This window comes from Trichosurus vulpecula, chromosome 3 (genome assembly GCF_011100635.1).
Source record: "Trichosurus vulpecula isolate mTriVul1 chromosome 3, mTriVul1.pri, whole genome shotgun sequence".
NCBI lineage: Eukaryota > Metazoa > Chordata > Mammalia > Diprotodontia > Phalangeridae > Trichosurus > Trichosurus vulpecula.
In genome coordinates, this window is record NC_050575.1 from 35,428,339 (window position 1) to 35,452,943 (window position 24,605).

The window sequence follows — 24,605 nt, forward strand, 5'->3', positions numbered from 1 at the left end:
TAGCTCTGAAAACAGCAGTGCAGCCCCTAAAGCTGGGACAAAGCACTCTCTACTCCACAAGCAGTCATACCCTGACAAAAAGCTCAAAGGTCATGCAGTTGGCTGGGAACATAGCCAGGCAACAAAAAAGGACTCAGACTCAGACTCTGACTCACACTCAGACTCTAAAATCTTTTTTCAGTGACAAAATCAAAACATAAAGCCAGAAGAAGTCAACAAAGTCAAAGAGCCTACATCAAAAGCCTCCAAGAAAAATATGAATTGGTCTCAGGCCATGCAAGAGTTCAAAAAGCATTTGGAAAAGCAAGTAAGAGAAGTAGAGGAAAAATTGGGACAAAAAATGAGAGTGATGCAAGAAAACCATGAAAAACAAGTCAACAGCTTGCTAAAGGAGACCTAAAAAAAAAAAAACTGAAGAAAACAACACCTTAAAAAATAGACTAACCCAAATGGCAAAAGAGCTCCAAAAAGCCAATGAGAATAATGCCTTGAAAGGCAGAATTAGCCAAATGGAAGAGGAGGTCCAAAAGACCACTGAAGAAAATACTACTTTAAAAATTAGATTGGAGTAAGTGGAAGCTAGTGACTTTATGAGAAATTAAGATATTATAAAACAGAACCAAAGGAATGAAAAAATGGAAGACAATGTGAAAGATCTCACTGGAAAAACCACTGACCTGGACAATAGATCCAGGAGAGATAAATTAAAAATTATTGGACTATCTGAAAGCCATGGTCAAAAAAAAGAGCCTAGACATCATCTTTCAAGAAATTATCAAGGAAAATTGTCCTGATATTCTAGAACCAGAGGGTAAAATAGAAATTGAAAGAATCCACCAATCACCTCTTGAAAAACATTCCAGAAAGAAAACTCCTAGGAATATTGCAGCCAAATTCCAAAGTTCCCAGGTCAAGGAGAAAATAGTGCAAGCAGCCAGAAAGAAACAATTTGAGTATTGTGGAAACACTATCAGGATAACATAAGATCTCACAGCTTCTACATTAAGGGATCGAAGGGCTTGGAATATGATATTTCAGAGGTCAACAGAGCTAGGATTAAAACCAAGAATCACCTACCCAGCAAAACTGAGTATCATGCTCCAAGGCAAAATACGGAATTTCAATAAAATAGAGGACTTTCAAGCTTTCTCAGTGAAAAGACCAGAGCTGAATAGAAAATATGACTTTCAAATACAAGAATCAAGAGAAGCATGAAAAGGTAAACAAGAAAGAGAAAATATAAGGGACTTACTAAAGTTGAACTGTTTTGTTTACATTCCTACACAGAAAGATGATATTTGTAATTCATGAGACCTTCCTCAGTATTAGGAGAGTTGAAGGGAATAAACATATACATATACATATACATATACATACACACACACACACATATATATATAGACAGAGGGCACAGGGTGAGTTGAATATGAAGGGATGATATCTAAAAAAATAAAATAAAATTAAGGAATGAGAAAGGAATATATTGAGAGAGGGAGAAAGGGAGAGATAGAATGGGGTAAATTATCTCACATAAAAGTGACAAGAAAAAGCAGTTCTATTGGAAGGGAAGAGGGGGCAGGTGAGGGGGAATGAGTGAATCTTGCTCTCATCAGATTTGACTTGAGGAGGGAATAACATACACACTCAACTGGATATCTTACCCCATAAGAAAGTAAGGGGAAAGGGATAAAAAAAGAGGGGATGATAGAAGTGAGGGCAGATAGGGGAAGGAGGTAATCAAAAGCAAACACTTTTGAAAAGGGACAGGGTAAAGGGAGAAAACTGAATAAACAGGGACAGGATAGGATGGAACAAAATATAGTTAGTCTTTCACAACATGAGTATTGTAGAAGTGTTTTACATAATGATACATGTGTGGCCTATGTTGAATTGCCTGCCTTCTTAGGGAGGCTGGGTGCGAAGGGAAGAGTGGAAAGAATTTGGAATTCAAAGTTTCAAAAGCAGATGTACAAAAAAAAAAAGTTGTTTTTGCATGCAACTGAGAAATAAGATATATAGGGAATGGAGCATAGAAATCTATCTTGCCCTACAAGAAAGTAAGGGGAAAGGGGATGGCGGGGTACTGAGGTGACAGAAGGGAGGGCTGACTGGGGAACAGGGAAATCAGAATATATGCCATCTTGGAATGGGGGGAGGATAGAAATAGGGAGAAAATTTGTAACTCAAAATCTTGTGGAAATCAATGTTGAAAACTAAAATATTAAATAATAAATAATGAAGACTGATGAATTATAATAAAGAACATTTGATAACTGGTAATGTACTATTTCTTTCTTGAAATAGTAAGAGGAAAAAGAAACTCATGTTGTTACTAAAACATTTTGGGAACGAAGGAATAATGTGAAGAAATGAACTGAGATTTACTAAACACAAAATTACTTCAATTGCCTCCCAATCAAATGCAAAATATACTACCTAGTGGATAGAGCAAAAGCATACAACCCTTTTTTTAATTGCGGAGGTGCAGGTTTAGCCACTTCTTTGGCTTCATGTACAAAGAAAGGACAAGAAATTATGGATTAAAAAAAAGTTTGGGTTAATGTTCACAGCAAATTATTAACATTACGTTAGAATTTTCAAGAAATACTGAATATAGTAAGGACTAGGGCTAGAGAAAGGATGCATTATTTCATTCATATAGGAAACTTTTGAGGTAAGAAAACTGGCTACAATGCAAGTCAGCTCCTTCTCCACAATCTATAGTCTTAGAAAGCTTCCTAGGTCCTGAGAGGTTCAATGACCTGCCCAGGATCGCACATCCAACAACAAGAACGACAACAATAACCACAATAGTAGCAGGACGCATCAGCGGCAGCAGACTCCAGGGCCAGCTCCCTATGGGCTCTGCACCACGCTGTCTCTACCTTTCAGATATTAAGCTTTTTTAAAAAGTGCTCATTTCTGTGCATGACACCTAGAATGGACCACAGAGCAAAACTAGTCGACAGAGCTTACTTCACCATCAATAAACCACTATAACTATCAGTTACACAGGGATCAATGGTGATTACTGAAAAGACAAAAAATACTCGCAAGAAAAGAGTGTTTCAACTGAAATGAGAAAGATTTAGCTTTAACCGTAGGGAAGACCTTTTTTTAATAGTAAGGACAGTTCGGGTTAGTTCTACATAGAATCAGGCTGGCTATTGCAGAAAAACAGGGAATTCTTTTCCTTGTTTAAAAAAAAGGCCACATACAGTCGCTGTTTTTATTTAACTGTTTTTCACAAGGAAGAGTTCAACCTAATCTGGATTAAGGGGGAGGTTTCCAGGAATAAATGCGGTAAAAAGACAAAAGGCATCAACAAAAAGAAGTCTAAATCAAAATAAAAACAAATTCCCCCTCCATCAAAAAAAATAAAAAAGACAATTATGTCACTAGAACAGAACTAAATGAAGTAATCATCTAAAGTCTGAGTGAAACACAAAGCTGGTTATATGATTTTTGCTTTAATGCAACAAAGTGTCAAGTACAAACATGGATAGTACCATTCAACTGCTTATATTTTGAAAATAAGAGAAAACAAACTGTAACATTAGTGGGGGAAAAGGCTGGCATGATACTAAGAACAATATAGATTCCTACCACTAAAAAAAAGGTACAATTCTAAAAACAAAATTCAGATTTATTAATTCTGAGAAGGGACAAGAAAATCTGAAGAGAGGGATCTAAAAATCTCTTTAAATAATGCATCCCAAAACACGAAATAAGCATTTCCAAGCCAATCTGGGCACTAAGCGGAAACTTAGAATGCTGTTATTTGTTATACTGTTCTATCTTCCTCCATCACCACACACATATTCTGTGATCCAGTAACAGTAGCCTCCTGGCTGTTTCTCAAACAAGAGCCTCATTTCCTAACTCTGAGTATTTTCCCTGACTGTTTCTTGTGCCTGGAATGCTCACCCTCTTCGTCTTCACTTCCTCACTTCCTTACTTCAAGTTTCAGATAAAATCTCACCTTCTAAAGGAAGTCTTTCCCATTCCATCTTCATTCTTTAATCTGTTATTTATCCTGTATATAACTTGTTTACACAATTGTTTGCACGCTGTCTCCCCAAATAGACTGTGGCTCCTTGAGGGCAGGAACTATTTTTCACTTTTCTTTGTATCCCCAATACATAGCATAGTGCTAGGCACATAGCAGGCACTTAAACTGACATGGTATACTGCACGTTGATAGAATATAAGAGCAGTCCACTGAGAGTAGAGGGTTTTTTTTGTTTGTTAGGGATTTTTTATTTATATATCCAGCACCAAATTCAGTGTCTGGAATATAATAGGCATTTAATAAGTGCTTATTGATTGACTGCCATTGGTAAGTTTAAGAAGGGACACTTAAAATTCTTTTAAGTTCACAATTTAGCTTCTTAGTTTGTTTCTTGAGGAGATAAGCTCCTCAGTCAAAAATCTAGGATGCCAAGTAGAATGAGAATATCTTGGTCTCTCATGTCTGCTGAAAAGCTAACAAAGACCAAAAAGACTGATTAGACTATTCCCTGTGAACAAAGGTTAAATACTAATACACAAAAATAAAACTAAAGTGAGGTGACATTTGGGGAGGAGAAAGGAAAGGAAGGTAGTAACATAAACAAGATACTTAGAACCATTATTCTAAAACACAAAGGGATTTAGAACCTTCTGTGCTGAGTTTAGGAGCCATAAAATTTAAAGTCTATTTTCCAATAAAGGAATAATTAAACAGAATCCTTCCATCACCTACCAGCATTCTCCTTTCTATAGCTTTTTAGCTAATTAACTTTTAATGAGAACCAACACCAGAGAGGAATCACAACTCAAATAAGTCAATTTTTATTATTTGTTAGCACCTTTATTAAAAGGAATCGATGGGGCAAAACTCTTGAAACTAATGGCCATAAAGAAGCTTAGTGACCATCTATTTCAATCATTTGTGCTAACTATGGCTTCCTATAATGACAGATAATCAAGTAATCTATCTACTCAACAATTCATGATTTTTTAAAAAATCATCAGAACTGTGTCTCATATAAGTGGAAAACCACGATGAGCAGGGCTCCTTACTTTCATGGCTGAATTAACATTACAAAAAGATGTGAGTGTTATCCCCTGCAAAATAAATATACTTCCACTTGAATTTCAAACCATCTGGTGAAAATGTCAAACAAAAGTAATAAATTCCAATTTGGTAAATAAGGAAAGCAAGTACAGTGACTGAATTAGTGAGAATAAGTGACAATAAATACTTGGGTATTATTTCAAAGTAATTTTTATTGAGGGGAAAAAAAGATTAGTTTGTAACATTATCTAACATCCTACCTTAGCTGCTGGGGGCTTTCATGGATGCCAACTACCCAGTAGTGATCAGATTTTCCTTTGCAATGTTCTTTTGTATTACATATGGGAGTCCATGTATTGCCAAGTCCTCTGTTTAACATTCGTACAATGCCCTCTGAATCCACGTAACAAGGGGTACCTAATTTACAGATTAAAAGATAATTTTGTAACAGATAAAATACAGATGTAGCGATTTACTAGGCAAGCAATGTATATTTAGGAGACAGTTTTACATTTGAAACTGGAGGGATAAAAGAGGCAAAAAAGCTAATATAGATTCTCATCATAAAAAAGTCACATTTAATGACAGATGGTAGTTACTTTCCTATAACAATGACACATATCATGATATATTTCCTAATATCTATTATATGTCCTGAAAATAAATACGCAGGGGAAAAACAATAGTTTGGTGAAAATTGTGCCACCTGCTGGAAGATAATACACTTAGCGCTTTAAATCTTAATAAAGCACTTTTTTCACAATCATTCTATGAGGTCTGTAGTGCAACTATAGAGTGATAAACAGCGCAACAGTGCAACTGTTACTGATGAAGAAACTGAGGCTTACAAAATAGTCACACATCTAGGAAGTGGCAGAGATAGAACTTGAAGTCATACATCCTGTCTCTGAATCTTTCCACTAAAATATATGGACAAAAATTTCTATTTATCTAGTACTTTCTTTTATAACTGCCAGACAAGTAATCTTAGAGATACTGTCAAACCTTGGAGAAATAGTAAAAGAGATAATGTTTGACTTCAGTCTCCTCTCTCTCCCCGCCCCCAACCCTTTAGATGCTCCCCTGTCTTTCTTCCTGGTCAGCCAGTAGCCTGTACCCTTAACTCCATGAAATCCCCAGTAACTAAAATCCTCATATTTGGTTAGAACTGCCCAGTTCTCTACCCAGACTTGCCCTCCATATAAAACCCAAAATTCTCTCTTCCCCCCAAAAATTCCCATTCCCTTGATATCCTGAATTCAATCTAATAAACCCTTCTTATAAACTAAAAGTTAAACAAATACAAGGTATCATTGGTTCACAGCAAAGTGTTAATTACTAGTAACTACTTACAGTCTTCCCAAGCCCAAAGAGTATTTGCACTTCAGAAAATGATAAGATGTATTAAGGAAAAAAATGTTGATAATGGAATAGCACTTGTGGCAGAAAGATAGAAGGATGTATTTTAGGGTAGGGAGAACTATAACAGAATAAACAAAGGAATAGTATATATAATCTGGAAGCTAGCCCTGAAAATGACTACATTTTCTGCTGAAGTATCAATTTAAATAATCATTCTAATGTATGTTGTGTTTCAGGAGTTTCCAAGATAAGGGCTTTCAAGTAAAAAGTATTGTTCATCTCTATAAGACTTTGACCACAATTCATGGAATCCTAATAAAGCTGCCCCCAGCTCCTCTAACTTCTTTGTGGGCCCCACTGAACAACAGGCATGCCCTGACTTGACCATACAATCTGTCTTCAACCATACCACGGACCCCCAGATTCATTCATAGGCTTCATTAAACAGCAGGCCCACTGCCCCTACCTAGACACCGTACCCTCACCCCCAACTCAATATCTTAGCTTCCTCACTGCCTCAACAGACATGTCTGGGAACTCATTTCTCACAGAACAGCAGGTGTGTCCATTTGATGGGATGTCAGCCACTGGCTCTAGGTAGCCCCCTTCCCCATTGCCTAATCCCTTCTCGAACCCCTCCTGCCTGTTTAATATTCATAATTTCTGTTGTGTAACGAGCATCATTACAATATAAATTTGCCTGTGTTTTCTTAATAAGTTGCTGGTTCCTCTTAGAACTCAGCCTGTTGGAGGCATCATTCCCAATAAATGCTTATATTTGGATTAGAGGTGGTCTGAGTCTGAATTATCTTAGACAGTTTTGCCACAACAAACCATGAAACAGAAACAGCAACACAGCGAGCCCTCAAAAACTGAATAATTGAATAATCCCTGAAGCATTTCCCACCCCTCTCAAAAATGCATTTCTTCAATTCATCAAGATGCTACTAAAGAAAAAAACGTTTCAACCAAATAAGAATATTAAATTTAAGGAACTTTAGACCAAGAAAGATAACTGAGTAGGAAGCATTAGTATAGCCCAAATCTCTCCCAAAACAGGGACATTAAGAACACCAGACCAAGTAGTGATCAGAAAATCCAGGAAGAAACTAAAGTGGATCATTAACAGGTAAGTATGTTTGAGCAAGTGAAAGGGATTATATAAGGATGGAATGTTTATCTTCTAAAAGGGGGAGAAAAACAAGTGTCCCTTCAGAACCCCAATGTCATCAAGTCACAGGAGTTAAATAAGGCAATGCACTTGGGACTGGAGGTTATGTTTTGATGATCTTAAAAGCAGAAAATGGAGGAGAAAAGTCATGCATTAAAGAAATGGGAAAAAAAAGGAGCAGGGAATTCACATAGTCTAGACTTGCAAGAAGAAAATTATACAAGCAAGGAGGAAGGGGTAAAAGAATTTGTGATTGGTATCTGGGTGAATGAGAAGAGAACAGGGGCAGATTTTACCTAGCACAGATCACTGGTGCTAACCACAGTCCTTTCTCACCACCCTCTTCATCTTAATAAAAAAGGGAACTGGAAACAAAGAGAAGGAAAAGTATAACAATTGGATGCAGGGAAATACATAATTAATGATAATAAATGTGAACACGAATAGAGAAGAGAACAGCAGAGAGGACTAGAAAGCAGAATCTTACTACGTTTTTTACAAGAAACAAACCTGAAACATATGGATTCATATAAAATTCAAATATGCCCAGGCTGGATTTAAACCAGGAATACAGAGGTGACTCAATATGAAGAAAACTATAAACATAATCGACTATATTAATAACAAGAACAACAAAAATCATGATTACATTAATAGATGCAGAAAAAAGCTTTTGAAAAAATGCAATACCTATTTTCATTAATAATACTAGAAAAGAGAGTAAATAAATGAACCTTTTCTTAATATGATAAGTAGTATCTATCTAAAATCCAGAACCAGCATTGTAAGTAATGAGGATAAACTACAGGCCTTTCCAATAAGATCACGGATAAAGCAAAGATATCTATTACCACAATTATTTGATATATTGCTAGAAATGTTAGCTTTAGGAATAGAATAGGAACAAGAAAGTGAGGGAGTAAGCATAGGCAAATAAGAAATGAAACCATTGCTTTTTAGTAGATGATAGCAGGTTTTCCTTACAGAAAGCAGCACGGTCAACTAGAAAATTAAATAAAACAATAACTTCAGCAAAATTATAACATATAATATAAATCCATGTCATTAGTATTTTGTATATTAACAACAAATCCAAAAGAAAAAACAGGAAGACAAAATAACTACAAAAAACCTAAAATTCTTGATACTACCAACCAAGACACAGAGAGGAATTACACAAAAATACAACTACAAAGGACTTTTTATATATATAATAGAAGAAATATTAACTATATTGGCTGGGACAAGGTAATAAAAATAACAACACTGCCTAAATTAATTTATTTACTCAGTGCCATACCAATCAAACTGCCAAAGGATTAAAAGTGTTAATAATAATAATAATAACAAAATTCATCTGGAAGAATATAAGGTCAAGAATTTCAAGGGAAATAATGAAAAGAGTCGGAAGGAAGGGGGCCTCGCAGTACCAGAGAGTATACAACACTACGAAGCCATAGTCAACAATATGATCTGGTACCAATTTAAAAACAGAAAGGCACAAAAATTAGGCACACCACATACTGATGCAAATGACCCAAAGTAACCACTAGAGTGACTGATACACTAAAAGACCCCACTACTCAGCAAAACGCCAAACAAAACTGGAAAACAATCAGGCAGAATTTAAGCTTAAACTAACACCTCCTATCACATCCTAAGACAAATTCCAAATGGACACATAATTTCAACATAAAAGTTGTCATCATAAACACATTAGAGCAAGGAAGAATTCCCTTGGAGTACAGTTCATGACCCAACAAGGGGAAAGGGGGAAAGGAAAGGAGTAAGCATTTACTGTGCTAAACACTTTTCAATAAATATTATCTCAATCAATCCTCACAACAACCCTGAGGGAGGGGCAATTATTATTTTATGGTTGGAATGGTTCCCCCTATTTTTATGGTTGAGGAAACTGAGGCAGAAGTTAAGAGATTTGCTCAGTCACAGAGCCAGTATCTGAGACTGAACTGGAACTCAAGTCTTCCTGACTCTAGACCTAGTCCTCTATTCACTGTGCCACCAGCTACCTCAACAAGGTATGGAGAGGATTACAGAAAATAAAATGACAAGTTTGATTATATAAAATTCAAAAATTTTAAACAAAACTAATATAGCTAAAATTACAAGAGAAACAGTTAATTGGAAAAAAATCTTTGTAAAAAATTTTCACATGAAGGCCTTATTTCCAAGATAAATAGGCAGTTTTTAAAGGAAAAACTTCAAGCTATCTATAGCCATACTGAAAAAAATGCAATTAATAACTGCAGAAATGCAAATTAAATTTGATGTTTGACTTCATGTCCATCATATTAGCAAAAATGACAAATGTAGAAGAGGCTGTGGGAAAATGGGTACATTAATGTATGGCTGGCAAAACTGTTAATTGGTCCAGTTCAGGTGTGGGGAACTTGTGACCAGGATTTCTATGAAGTTTGGATTCAGTCAAAGAGACACACTTGAGGACCTAGAGGGCCACATGTGGCCTCACGGCCACAGGTTCCCCACCCCTGGTCCAGTCATTCTGGATAGCAATTGGGAGTTATGCCTCCAAAGATACTAAGCTATGCATATCCACTTGACCTTATGATTGATTCCACTACTAGGCCTATACCTCAAAAAGATCAATGAAAAAGGAAAAGGACTCCTATGTGTAAAAGCATTTATAGCAGTTCTTTTTGTAGTGGCAAAGAACTAGAAATCATAGGGTGCCCATATATTAGGGAATGGCTAAACAAATTACTGTATGACGATTAGAAAACATTGCAAAAACAATTCTGAAAGCCTTAAGTAATCAATTTAATTACCAACCAAAATTCCTGAGGAACGATAATGAGTATGCTACCCACCTCCTGAAAAAGAGGTGATGATTTAGGATGGAGAATGAGACATGCATATTTTTGAACATGGCTAAAATAGGAATTTATTTCACTTGATTATGTATATTTTTAGAAGGGTTTTATTTGTATTTTTTTTTCAAATGAAGAATGGAAGAGATTGGAGGGAGAGAAAATTAATGCTTATTAATTGGAAAAGTAAGATAAAACGCAGTTAAAATGTTTAAAGAATTATGGAAAGATGACGGCTGGAAAGCAGGGACTTGCATGAGCTCCCCACCACATCCCTCCAAAAACCTATAAAAAATGGCTCTAAATAAATTCTAGAACTGCAGAACCCACAAAATAGCATAGGGAAGCAGGGATCCAGCCCAGGACAGACTTGATGGTTGCTGGATGAGGTCTATCGTGCACAGAGCGGAGGGGAGCGGAGCTCAGCGTGGGCGGCGGCAGGACCAACCAGACAGGGAGCCAGGCGGAACAGGCCCTAGAGCCCTGAATCAGTGAGCTGTGGCAGTTACCAGACTTCTCAACCCACAAACACCAAAGACAACAGAGAAGGTTAGTGGGAAAAGCTGTGGGGGACAGACTTTGCTGTTCGGCCAACGCCCCAGGGGCAGCAGGTGAGGTGCAGCTACAGAACTACAGCTGCAGCTACTTCGGGCCCCAGGCCCACATGGTGGGAGGAATTAAGTGGCGGGTTAGAGCAGGAGTGCAGAGCCTGCTTTAGATTTGCGTCAGGTCCAGGTTGGTGGTTCTTGAGGAAGGAGGAGTGCTGGGGTGGCAGAGCAGGCTATATAGAAATAGCTCTGAAATCAACGGCGCATCCCCTCAAGCTTGCAACAAAGTACTCTTTACTCTACAAGCAGTCATACCCCACTGAAAAACTCAAGGGTCAAGTAAGTTGGCTGGGAACATGGCCAGGCAGCGAAAATGCACCCAGATTCAGTCTCAGACTTTGGAATCTTTCTTTGGTGACAAAGAAGACCAAAACATACAGCCTGAAGAAGCCAACAAAGTCAAAGAGCCTACACCAAAAGCCTCCAAGAAAAACATGAACTGGTCTCAGGCCATGGAAGAGCTCAAAAAGGAGTTGGAAAAGCAAGTTAGAGTAGTAGAGGAAAAATTGGAATGAGAAATGAGAAGGATGAGAGAAAACCATGAAAAACAAGTCAACAGCTTGCTAAAGGAGAACCAAAAAAATACTGAAAAAAACATTGAAGAAAACGACACTTTAAAAAATAGACTAATTCAAATGGCAAAAGAGCCCCAAAAAGCCAATGAGAAGAATGCCTTGAAAGGCAGAATTAGACAAATGGAAAAGGAGGTCCAAAAGACCACTGAAGAAAATACTACCTTAAAAATTAGATTGGAGCAAGTGGAAGCTAGTGACTTTATGAGAAATCAAGATATTATAAAACAGAACCAAAGGAATGAAAAAGTGGAAGACAATGTGAAATATCTCATTGGAAAAACCACTGACCTGGACAATAGATCCAGGAGAGATCACTTAAAAATTATTGGACTACCTGAAAGCCATGATCAAAAAAAGAGCCTAGATATCATCTTTCAAGAAATTATCGAGGAGAACTGCCCTGATATTCTAGAGCCACAGGGCAAAATAGAAATTGAAAGAATCCACAGATCGCCTCCTCAAATAGATCCCAAAAAGAAGACTCCTAGGAACATTGTCGCCAAATTCCAGAACTCCCAGGTCAAGGAGAAAATAATGAAAGCAGCCAAAAAGAAACAATTTGAGTATTGTGGAAACACAATCAGAATAACGCAAGATCTAGCAGCTTCTACATTAAGAGATCGAAGGGCTTAGAATATGATATTCCGGAGGTCAGTGGAGCTAGGATTAAAACCAAGAATCACCTACCCAGAAAAACTGAGTATCATGCTCCAAGGCAAAATATGGACTCTCAATAAAATAGAGGAGTTTCAAGCTTTCTCAGTGAAAAGACCAGAGCTGAATAGAAAATCTGACTTTCAAACACAAGAATCAAGAGAAGCATGAAAAGGTAAACAAGAAAGAAAAATCATAAGGGACTTACTAAAGTTGAACTGTTTTGTTTACATTCCTACATGGAAAGATGATGTGTATGATTCATGAGACCTCAATATCACAGCAGCTGAAAGGAATATGCATGTATGTATGTGTATACATATATATACATATGTGTGTGTCTATGTACGTATATATGTAGGGGTGTATATATATATGTGTGTGTGTGTGTGTGTGTATATGTATATACACACACACACACACACAGAGGGCACAGGGTGAGTTGAATATGAAGGGATGATATCTAAAAAAATAAAATCAAATTAAGGGATAAGAGAGGAATATATTGAGCGAGAGAGAAAGGGAGAGATAGAATGGGGTAAATTATCTCACATAAAAGTGGCAAGAAAAGGCAGCTCTGTAGGAAGGGAAGAGGGGGCAGGTGAGGAGGAATGAGTAATTCTTGCTCTCATCGGATTTGACCTGAGGAGGGAATACCATACACACTCAATTGGGTATCTTACCCCACAGGAAAGGAGGAAGAAGATAAAAAAGGGGGGATGATAGAAGGGAGGGCAGATGGGGGAAGGAGGTAATCAAAAACAAACACTTTTGAAAAAGGACAGGGTCAAGATAGAAAACTGAATAAAGGGGGATAGGTCAGGAAGGAGCAAAACATAGTTAATCCTTCACAACATGAGTATTGTGGAAGTGTTTTACATAATGATATGCATGTGGCCTATGTTGAATTGCTTGCCTTCTTAGGGAGGGTGGGCAGGGAGGGAAGAGGGGAGAGAATTTGGAACTCAAAGTTTTAAAAACAGACGTTTAAAAACAACAACAACAACAAAAAAGTTTTTGCATGCAACTAGGAAATAAGATACACAGGCAATGGGGCATAGAAATTTATCTTGCCCTACAAGAGAAGAAGGGAAAGGCGGATGGGAGGGGAGTGGGGTGACGAATGGGAGGGCTGACTGGGGAACGGGGCAACCAGAATATACGCCATCTTGGAGCGGGCGGGAGGGTAGAAATGGGGAGAAAATTTGTAATTCAAACTCTTGTGAAAATCAATGCTGAAAACTAAATATATTAAATAAATTAAATTAAAAAAATAAAAGAAAACAAAAAAAATTTTAAAAAAGAATTATGGCATTTTAATATAATAGAACATTATTGCACCATAAGGAATGAAAAGGGAGCATTTCAGAGAACCCAGAAGTCCTGTATGTAACTAATGCAGAGTGAACTTAGAAAAATCTAGACAACAATTTGTATAATAGGCATCATCTTCACGAAGCCTTTCCTGATCCTAACCGCTAGTACCTCCCTCACAAACTACTTTGTATTTTGTACACATTTGTATTTTTACTGTATATTTATGCTGCACATATTTTGCATGTATTTGTTGTCTCTCCCATTAGAATGTAAGCTAGCAAAATTGTTCCATTCTATTTACTTGTACACCTAGTATTATGTGGCACATGTTGGTGCTTAATAAATAGGTGATGACTAATCGATAAACAGCTTTGGAAGACTTCAGAACTCTGACCAATGCAGTGCACAAGCATGACTCCAGAGGACTGATAAAGCGTGCCATCCTATTCCCAAAAGAGAGGTGACAGACGTGGGATGCAGAATGATGATAACTACCATTTTAATATAGCACTTTAAGGTTTACAAAGCACTTCTCAAACATTAGCTCATTTTACCCTCACAATAACCCTAGGAGAGAGGTGACACTATAATTTTCATTGTACAGATGAAGAAACTGACACAGACAGAAGTTAAATGACTTGCCCAGTGTCAGTATTCAGCTGGTCAGTATTTGAGGCTGGATTTGTACTGAGGTCTTCCTTACTCCAGGTCCAGGTCCACTCGTCTACCTGCATTTCTGAACATGACTAACATGGGAACTTGTTTTGCTTGACAATACCTATTTATACAAGAGCTTTGTCTTTTTTTTTTCATTTTGGGGCCTGAGGGATATTGGGAAGGAGCGAAAATAAATATTTGATATTTGACAATAAAATGAAAGGTCAAAGCAAATTAAATAAATTTATCTTGCCTTCAGCTGAAAACCCAACCCATGCCAGATAAGACTTCCTTGTAAGAGGAAGAGGGTCTCCATGCAAAATCTGCATTTTCTTTTTCCCCAGCTCTAGCAGCTGTATTCCAAGGCACTGATCTCCATCAAATCCAGTACCTATCAATAAAAGATAGACATCAAAATTACATACCAAAGGTTATCATATTATAACAAATAATCTAAATGGTTATTTGTGACATAGTTTCATACTATGAGTGATTCTTATTACCATAACATTTAAGATTAATATCAGGTTTGCTGTCTAGCATGAAATCCATATGTAAAACTACTCAGTTCTTAGTCATAAGGATCTATATGTAACACATATATAAAAATACATACATACACACTAAAATGTAACTACAGCACTTCACATATATTGCAACTGTGATTTTTACAAAGTGTATGACAGAATGTTTCTATGTTGTTTTGAAAACCCATTAGAGAGTACAATTATTTTCTTCATTTCTGCATTCAATATCTAATAGTACTTATAAAGTACCCAATATGCACAAAGCAGCTCACTGATCAACTTTAATGAGCAAAATCCCAAACCTCAAGCACTATACATTAAGAAAAGGTTGTATCTATTACAGGAAGGTTAAAAACCTTTCTTGATTAAGTTTTATGAATGTTTGGCTTCCTACAGTACATATTTATTTTTGGTATCTAACATTTTGGTGTACAATAGAGGTGTCAAACATGTGGCTAATGGGCTGCATGTGGTCCACAACACTCCCAAGTGTTGTGTTCAAGTGTTCAAGTGGCTTGAACCAGATTAAAACATAAATGGAAAATATTTAGCAAACTAAGTCAAAATAAAACATAGATAATGTTATATTTTAAAACTAAGTGAATATGTAACCTTGAGGAATACTTACCTGTGAATTAGTGACCCCCATTTCCTTTTCAGTTTGACATCACCGGTCAATGACGGCTGAATTTCAATTTTTCCTCAACAACATACAAACTGACAAAAGGTGTGGAAACAAAATCCTAACATGGAATGCTTTTGCTAATACTAATAACCTTATAATTAGAACGTACTTTCACTAGTGATAGTGAATATATTGTTTCTTAACAGTCTAAAATTCTTCTACCTATCTAAAATTACTGTGGGATTAAAGAAAACAGAGATAAAATGATACGATACATAATGACTACAACAATGTAAATAAAGGCAACAAAACTGATCAAATACAATAGCTAATGTTATTACCAGACTGTCAAAGTTCAATGACACACCCCTCCTTTCTATTAACATTCAATAAGTTGTTTTGGGAGTAATGTACTTTTTTAGGGGCTTTTTCAGGAAGTGTCTGATGGGTCAAAACAAAATGTGGAGATAATTTTTTAAAAAGATTACAGTTGCATAACAGCTAAAATAAATAAAGGTAAAAGTACACTATACAATTAAAAGCAAAAAAACAATGTCTAGGTTCTTCACACCACAGTGAAACTATAATAATGGTAAAAATAGTCACCTCTGTGGAAAGCAATCAAAAGTTGCTCTCCATGTCCAGCCATTGATACGACAGGGCCAGGAAGACTGAAGACCTCTTTCTGAACACCTCCTATAGAAAACATACGAAGGAGCAAGGCACTGGTGGCAGAAGCAGCCCATCCTTGACCAAGACAAATGGCTTTAATATCCTCATTTGGTGGCATGTCTACTGTCCACTCTTTACTTGAATCCCATGAACTAAAATGCAGGCAATGAAGTTTGCTTAAAATTGAAAGAAAAAAGAACAAAGAAACATTTAAAACCATCATATTTTATATTCAGACATGTGGTTGCTACATAAAATCCCTAAACAGACAACTGTTTGCTTGTTATCATACGTCAAACTAAAATTCAGTCGCTAGTGCATGATATGAATCTACGTAAATCAATGAATAGCCTTCATTAATAATGCCTTTTATAAACTTAAAAACTTGAAATGATGCAGTCACTATAACTACACGGAATCAGAAAACCACATATTTTCTATAAATAATTTTTAAGAATTTTAAAATAATTTTAAAACTGTATTTAAGAATCAGTAAGTTAAAAAATAAACTAGCTCACAGATAATTTCAATGGATTACTGGAGGAAAATGCAATTCAAGAGTTTAAAAAGCAAAATTAAACCATAAGGCGTAAATGTATAATTTGTTCACAATATAAATTCTTCATTTATTAACTTTACCTTGCAAGTTCTGTGGTGCTCTCACATGCCAACAAAATGGCTTCATGGGAAAGATCTGCAATTGTATAATTCAAAGTGTTTGACAAATGTGTTGCATGATGTATGGATGTATCATGAAATTCCACATCTATAGCACTGTCCTGATCATCATTATAGCATCGAATAATTCCAACAGAATTCCAAACCTGTAAAAAAAAAAATCACTAAAATTAAATTATCAGTCTTGATGAAACATGAGTACTTAAAATCAGCTAGCTTTTCTAACTTTTGCAATTATTTCTCAATTAACTGAAAGACATAGAGATGATTTCATTATGTATGTACACACACACACACACACACACACACTATTTTTTGGTCAATTACAGGCTGTTTTATAATAAGGTATCTCCCATATATGGATCAGCTATTAAACTTTGTCCTGAATCAGAATACTTTAGTAATACTAAAAGCTTTCAGGTCCCCAGCCTGTCCATGAGATCCTGAAATAACACAACACTGAATACCCCCAAAAAGTATAAACAGAGCCAGCACAGATCTTCCCTCCAGAAGTGTGGCAGAGCCCAGCCCTAACACCAAATCTGAAGTCAGGAAGAAAGCTGGAATAATGGGCAAACAAAAAAAAAGATTCTTCTATATGTAACTATTATACAAGCAATGATGCTCAAGACACAAATGCAAAAGAAAAGAATGATTCCAAAACATCTACAAGCAATGCCTCAGAGTAAAACAGAGGTTGGGCACAAACTCAACTAAAATTCCTGAAAGAGATGAAGAGGTTTTATTTTTTAAAAGAGTTTTTTAAAAATTTTAAAAAGAGTTTTTTAAAAGAGTTAAAAAATGTTTTATAAATGAAATGAGGGCACTTGAGGCAAAAATTGGAAAAGAAATGAGAGTTATGGAAGAAAGAATTAATTAGAAAGGGAAATAACAGCTTGACACAGGAGGTACAAAACTTTGCCCAAGCAACAAACTCCTTGAAAATTAAAATGGATCAAGCAGAAGCTATGACTTCATGAGACAACAAGAAATATTAAAATAAAATCAAAAGCCTAAAAAGATAGAAGCAAATATAAAGTACCTCATAGTAAAAATAACTGACCTGGAAAACAGAGAAGAAAACACTTAAGAATCATTGGACTACCCGAACAAGGTGAAAAAAGGGCCTAGACATTATATTTCAAGAAATCTTTCAAACAAACAAAACCTGCCCAGCTATCTTAGAAACAGAATACAAAGTGGAAATAGAAAGAATCCAGCAGCCACGTCCTAAAATAAACCCGAAAATGAAAACTCCCCAGAATATGAGAGCCAAAATCCAGAGCTTCCACGTCAAAGAAAAAATTCAAGTACTGAGGCCACAGTCAGTATCGCCCACAATTTAGCAGCCACCACTATAAAGAAACAGAGAACTTGGAATAGTCCATAAGGTAGAGGAAATGGACTTCTAACAAAGAATAACTTAACTGGCAAAACCAAGTATAATGCTACAGGGAAAAAATAAACCTTTAATGAAATAGAGGACTTCCAAGCATTCCCAATAAAATGATCAGAGCTATATAGAAACGTTGAAGGTAAAACAAAGGAGTTAAGAGAGATATAAAAGGGTAATCATGAACAAACAATGATAACTGACTAAACAGGGATAAGCTGTTTATATTCTAATAGAGGGACATGATAAAGCTCTATCATCATCAGGAATAATAGAGAGGGTCTAATAAGAAAAGGCTTAGGAATGGTTCTGTTATATCCTGATGATCTTAAAGAGAAGAATAGACAGAGAGGGGAAAAGGAATAAACTGGGGCTCTCAGGAGGGGTGGCAAAAGTAGAGAAAAAACATTAGGGAAAGCTGCCTCTCACATAATTAGGGTGCACAAGTAAACATCTATACAAAGAGGAGGGGATGGGGAAACTTCAACCTGTCATCTGAACTGCTTAAAGGAAGGAAGAATACACACATACACACACACACACACACACACACACACACACACACACACACACATAGTATTGGGTACAGAAACAAGGAACATGAGAGGGGAGGGAGAGAACGGGAAAAGGGGATTTTGAGAGAGAATAAATTAAGAAAGGTTTAGTTTTACGCAAAACAAACTCTAAGCATGTACAAAAATATTATAGCTCTTCTGCAGTAGCAAAGAGTGAGAATCTGAGGGGCTGTCCATAAACTGGGAAATGGATAAACAAGTTATGGTATATAAATGTGATGGAATACTATTTTATTGTATGAAATGATTAAGAGAATGTTTTCTTAGAAACCTAGAAAGATTTATATAAACCAATGCTGAATAAAGTGAACAGAAACAGAAGGATGATTTATACAATAATAGCAATATGGAAAAGGCAAACAACTCTGAGAGAATTAGGAACATCTATCAGATGCTACCCACCTCCTAATAGAGAGATATAGGACTCAAGTGCAGAATGAGACAAATTTTTTTTAAAAAATCTAGCCAATATGGAAGTTTGTTTTTATTGACTATCTATGGTTGTAAAAGAGTTTGTTCTTTATTTCTTAGGGCAGGGCTGAAAGGGGGTTTGAGGCTGGAGGGTGAAAAGGCAGATTTTTTTCTGATTAAAAAAATAAAATACATTTTGAAAAAAACATATAGCTTACTGACTAATGCTGACTTAATGACTAATACTGACAAATGTCAATTCAAGGGGCAGCTAGGTGGTGCAGTGAGTAGAGCACTGGCCCTGGAGTCAGGAGGACCTGAGTTCAAATAGGGCCTCAGACATTTGACACACTTACTGGCTGTGTGACCTTGGGCAAGTCGCTTAACCCCAATTGCCCTGCCTTCCCCCCTCCAAAGAAAAAAAAGATTTAAAAAAATGCCAATTCATTTTCTCTTTATTCTAGTGTTTGGTTTGTGATACAGCAACAAAAATTTAAGTTGGGGTTATAAAGAACAAGGTATCTGTAGTCCTTGTAGAGTGATAAAGCATTTATGAAGCACTTACTATATTCCAGGCAACTGTGCTAAGTACTGGGAATACCAACAACAGCAAGAAAAACAGTCCTTGACACCGAGGAGCTTACATTCTAATGGAGAAGACGAGACATAAAGGGAACTGGAAAGGAGGGAAAGGAGGCACTGCATGGTAGCAGCATGGCTGGAGATGTCCTTTAGTGCTGTAGAGACCTGGAACTGAGTCATTTAAGGTCAAAGCTGGCCTATGAAAGCGCAGGGTGATTCCAGGGGCAGAGTCCAATTTTTGGAGGTGAGGGAGTGGAGAGGATGATGGCCTAGTTGAAGACAGCTTTTATCTTCTATCAAGAAACATTACTGGCTTATTGCAAGACATTTAGCCATCAAACAATATGCATTTAGCAAGCAGCCTCCATGTGTTGGGCACTGGGGATGGAGACAATCCTGTTAGGTAGATATTAGACAGAGACAATCTTGCCTTCATGGAGCTTGCAGTTGTGTCAGGGGAAGTAACATGTGCATATATTAGTGTATACAAAACATACACAATAAATACAAGGGGGTGGGGGAGACACTAGTAACTGATGGTGTCTGAGTCAAGTTTTGAAGGAAGCCAGGGATCCTAAGGTGCAGAGATAAGGAAGAAGTGCACCCAGACATGGGAAATAGCAAACGTAAAGGTATGGGGATGTGCCTCTTCCACAACTGTACTTTCTTCAAAAGTCACAATATGCCTATTACATAATGAGCAGGAGATTAAGGCCTCATGAGTAATGACAATTAAAATAAAAGCTTCAAAAACTTCTCAAAATAAAATGCCGTCCCTGATTTTTAAATGTAATTCATCTCAGATCTATTCCATCTAAAAGAACCATAACCTGCACATACTAAAATGTTGATTAACAAGCATCTAACTATCTGAAATGCTCAATTAATTTCTTTCTCAATTCTACTTTGAGGGGAAATAGGCAAAAAAGCAGTAATTTATCTAATCTTTATAAAAACCTGAGGTCAAGACAAATGCAATTTCCTTTTCCTTTTATAGCTATAATAGTGTACGATGAAAAATTTCTAAATGAAGACCCCTGATGCACTTCAAGGGACAAAATTATTGAAAAAAAGATGCAATTATGTTCAGTATAATACAGTCTATAAGACAGAAAAGTAGAGCTATATATGTTAGAATAATTTCTAACAAGATTTTAAAGCTTTAATTAACCAGGATATTAACTACAATAACCTATTTCAGGTAATTAAGGTTTTCTATTGTCTCATAATAGTAAGGATAATTGCTAAACATAATTGAAAGACTTTTGATCATTCAATACAAACCTCCTGTTGAGTCTTACCATGAATCGATGAGTGAGGTGTAGGGGAGTAGAACCAGACTGAAATGGCTTTTGCTGCAGAGATGGCATTGGTCCATCATAAAATAACCTTTGGGAAGTTGTAAGTGGCATAGCATGAGTGCTACCCAACTGCTCATCTCTCTCCTCCTCTTTTTCATGATGAGAACCTTTTTCCATCAATGTAGCTTCTAGAATAAAAAGTCTTTTAATCAGAGGATCATAAATAGCAAGAAAATAAAGAACTCAGCTAAGAAGCTGTTGTGAAAATAAAGACCAATTTCTGATCCTCTCATACAAACTGAGCAATCTGGCCTGCCAATCTGCCAGTGAGGAGATAGTCTCTTGGCAATACTGTCCCACTGATCTTAGCACACTGGACATTTATACACTAGTCAAAACAGAAAACCGAAGGGAGGCCTAAATTTCATGACTTCCTCACTACAGGGGGCACCTGGTGGTTGTAGAACCAAAAGTAAAAAAGAAGCAGTTGCTTAGGCAAAAATAAATCTATGTAACCTCTGATTCTTGGGTTGATGAAAAACAGTTGCTACTTTGGAATCTCTCATACTAAACTAAACCTAGCTGCTCTATACAGCATCAGGCAATCTGCTATCCTGAAGACAGATAAAATAATTTTTCTTGTATTGCTACACATCTGGAAACCAAACTACATACAAGGAGGAATTTTCTAAGATCTACTTTTAACATTTAGCTTGAAATGTAATTTATCCAAAGTGACTACACTTGTGGAATTTCACCTTGAATATTCAAATCTGTATTTTTTTAAGTTATAAAATAACAGAATCATAGAACTGGTGATAATATAGTCCAATATACCACCAGGATCCTCCTCCATAAATTTCCTGAAAGGTAGTTGTAGTCCAGTCATTTAAAAAAAAATATGACCAATGATTAAAAATTTACTACTTCATAAAAGTTCATTGCATTCCTTAACAGTTCTAAATGTTGAAAAGTTCTTCCTTACATTGAAAGAAAATCTGTTTTCTTAAGCTTTCATCTGTTGGATCTAATTCTGCCCTTGGGAGGACCCAAAATAAATTTAGTCCCTTGTTCCAACAAATGTTAAACTAAACCTCTTCTTTATCAAGTCAAACAAAGAGTCCTAGAATATTAAGAATGGAAGGGACTGTGGAGATAATCTTGTCCATCACACTCATTTTAGAGAGACAGTGGGAAAAAGTCCTGGATTTGGAGTCAGAAGGTCTGGATTCAAAGCCACAAACATGCCACTTATTGTGGGAATTTATAGAAGTCACAAACTCTCTAAGCCTACATTTCCTCACTTGTAAAAAGGGGATGATACTCGTGATGAAAATGCTTTTAAGTCCTAAAATTAAACGTATTACTTCATAGACGAAAAAAATAAGGACCCCAGAGGTGAAAAGACTTAATACCAAAGGTCGTTCATTCCTTTATCTGATCCTCACATTGCAGGCTCACCACCCTTATCACGCTCCTCTGGAATTATGTCAGTTTGTCATGTCTTTTCAAGGATGGTGCCCAATGATTAATCATAATTGTTTATTAAATATTTTAACTACTTGAATTATTAACATTTAGGGAATGGTTAAAATGATGCAGTACTTCATACTGAAGTACTTCTAACTGGTAAGAATAACAAGTATGAGGAATATAATACGAAAAGGCCTGAACAAAATAATGCAAAATTTCTAAAAGCCAAACAAAAAGTACAGTTTACATCTCACAACAATTTCATTTTTTTAAAAAAGTATTTATAGGTATGTGTATAAATGTTTTATTACTGTTTTGCATCTGATTTCATTGGTGTATGTAGGAACTCCCAGGGAAGAAACTGCCTCTCAATACAGGTGAGAAATTGCTGCAACTTGGAGTGTTCCTGAGCTCTGTTGGGGGTCACAGAGCCAGTGATTCAGAGGTAAACTTGAAGCAAGGTTTTCTTGACTCTAATACCAACTCTTTACTACACCTCTCGGCCTCTCCCATAAATAAATATATAATACCAATACGGAGGACACTTAGAGTGAGTTATCTACGAGTTGGTATTCTTACTAGTTTAAATACATTTCAAAGCAGTAAAAAGTTTAGAGTTCAATATACAATAGAATCCTTTTTTCCTGTAGAGTTACATGAATTTATAATGTAAAAAGAAAATGAAGACACTCAAATAGAACACAATATTCCACATGTGATCTTAACAATGTAGAACATAAAGGGTCCATTAACTTCCTTGTTTGGGATACTATTATTTTTTGGTGTGTGTGTGTGGGGAGGGCCCTAATTCAGCCCATTAATTTCACTAGTGTGGGTATCTCTCGATAGAAACTCCCTCCACCAATGCAGATCATTTATAACTTACAATCTTAAGGTATCTGGATGGCACTGAGAGGTTAGGTGATTTGTCCACTGTACCAACATCAGAGGTAGAACTCAAACCCAGGCCTGCATGTCTCCAAAGTAGTACTCTATCCCCTACATTTCTTTGATTAGAGAAGCCTTTTTTGGCAACTATTGTCATAGTATTGATCCTACCATAAATAAAAAGCCCTAACTTTTTCATATGCTATATGGCCATAAAGCTATATGGCCTCCAGCCTATACCAACAAACTTTTCTAAAAAAAATTTTAGTGTAGTACCTGAAATTTATTTCTACTAAATTTCATCTTATAAAATATAGTATATTATTCTAATGAGCTGGGAACTTTTTGAATATGGATTCCATCATCTATTCTAATACATGAACTTCCCTTCTTTATACTGTGTCATACACAAATTTGAAGAGACCTTCATTCAAGGCTTGATGGAAATGAAAAATAAGACAGAACCCTAGAGACCTCTCTCAAAACTGAAAAAAAAATGGCATTAATACTTTAATCAATGTTCTTTGTACCTGGCCATTCATTAGTTACGAATATAACTAACTGTGACATCACCTCTCTGACATTTCTCTATCTTGTCTACAATGACATCACAGCAGACTATCAAATGCTATTCTGAAAACAACAGGCACTGTCTCTGATACTTTTCTGATCTGACATATCCAAAATGATCATTAATAAACTTTAAGGAGTTTCATAATTACTTCAATTAAAAATTAAAATAATTTGTCAGCAGCAAGGCTTATCATATATACACTGTTAGACTCTTACCAACTGAACTGTCATCATCTTCTAGAATGTGACTTCTGTGTCTAGAGTACCCTGAAGCCAACATGAGATCATCTTCATCATCTTCATAATTTGATCTTCCTTTTGGGAACTCCATATTTTCATTTAAAAAATCACCACTGTTAGCATTATCACTATCATCATCTCCATCAAAAAGATGATTGTAAACTTTGTTGGCTATGCCAGAAACCTTTAAAAAAATTAATTAATCTCAGGAATTATTTAGAGAAACTTAAACAGAAGTTAACTTAAGTAATTAATAATCAGTTGAAATATATCTGTTCCCTTCTATTGCACCAGTTGTCTATACCACTTATTTGGCCATTAAAAATGACTGCCTTATATTGTAATTATCTTTTGCGTACACAAATCTTTCTCCAATTAGATAACAAGGTCCCTTAGGGTTAAGATACAAGCCCTG

At 36.2% G+C, this 24,605-nt stretch overlaps 1 protein-coding gene across 1 annotated transcript in view; it reads right to left on the bottom strand.

The window, feature by feature from the left end:
- Positions 1-24,605, bottom strand: part of WDHD1 (WD repeat and HMG-box DNA binding protein 1) — an 88,323-nt gene that overhangs the window by 37,626 nt on the left and 26,092 nt on the right. The window contains 6 exon segments of the mRNA XM_036748512.1: positions 5,320-5,476; positions 14,506-14,643; positions 16,011-16,252; positions 16,716-16,900; positions 21,017-21,204; positions 24,167-24,374. Of these exon segments, the coding sequence (XP_036604407.1) occupies positions 5,320-5,476; positions 14,506-14,643; positions 16,011-16,252; positions 16,716-16,900; positions 21,017-21,204; positions 24,167-24,374 (1,118 nt within the window).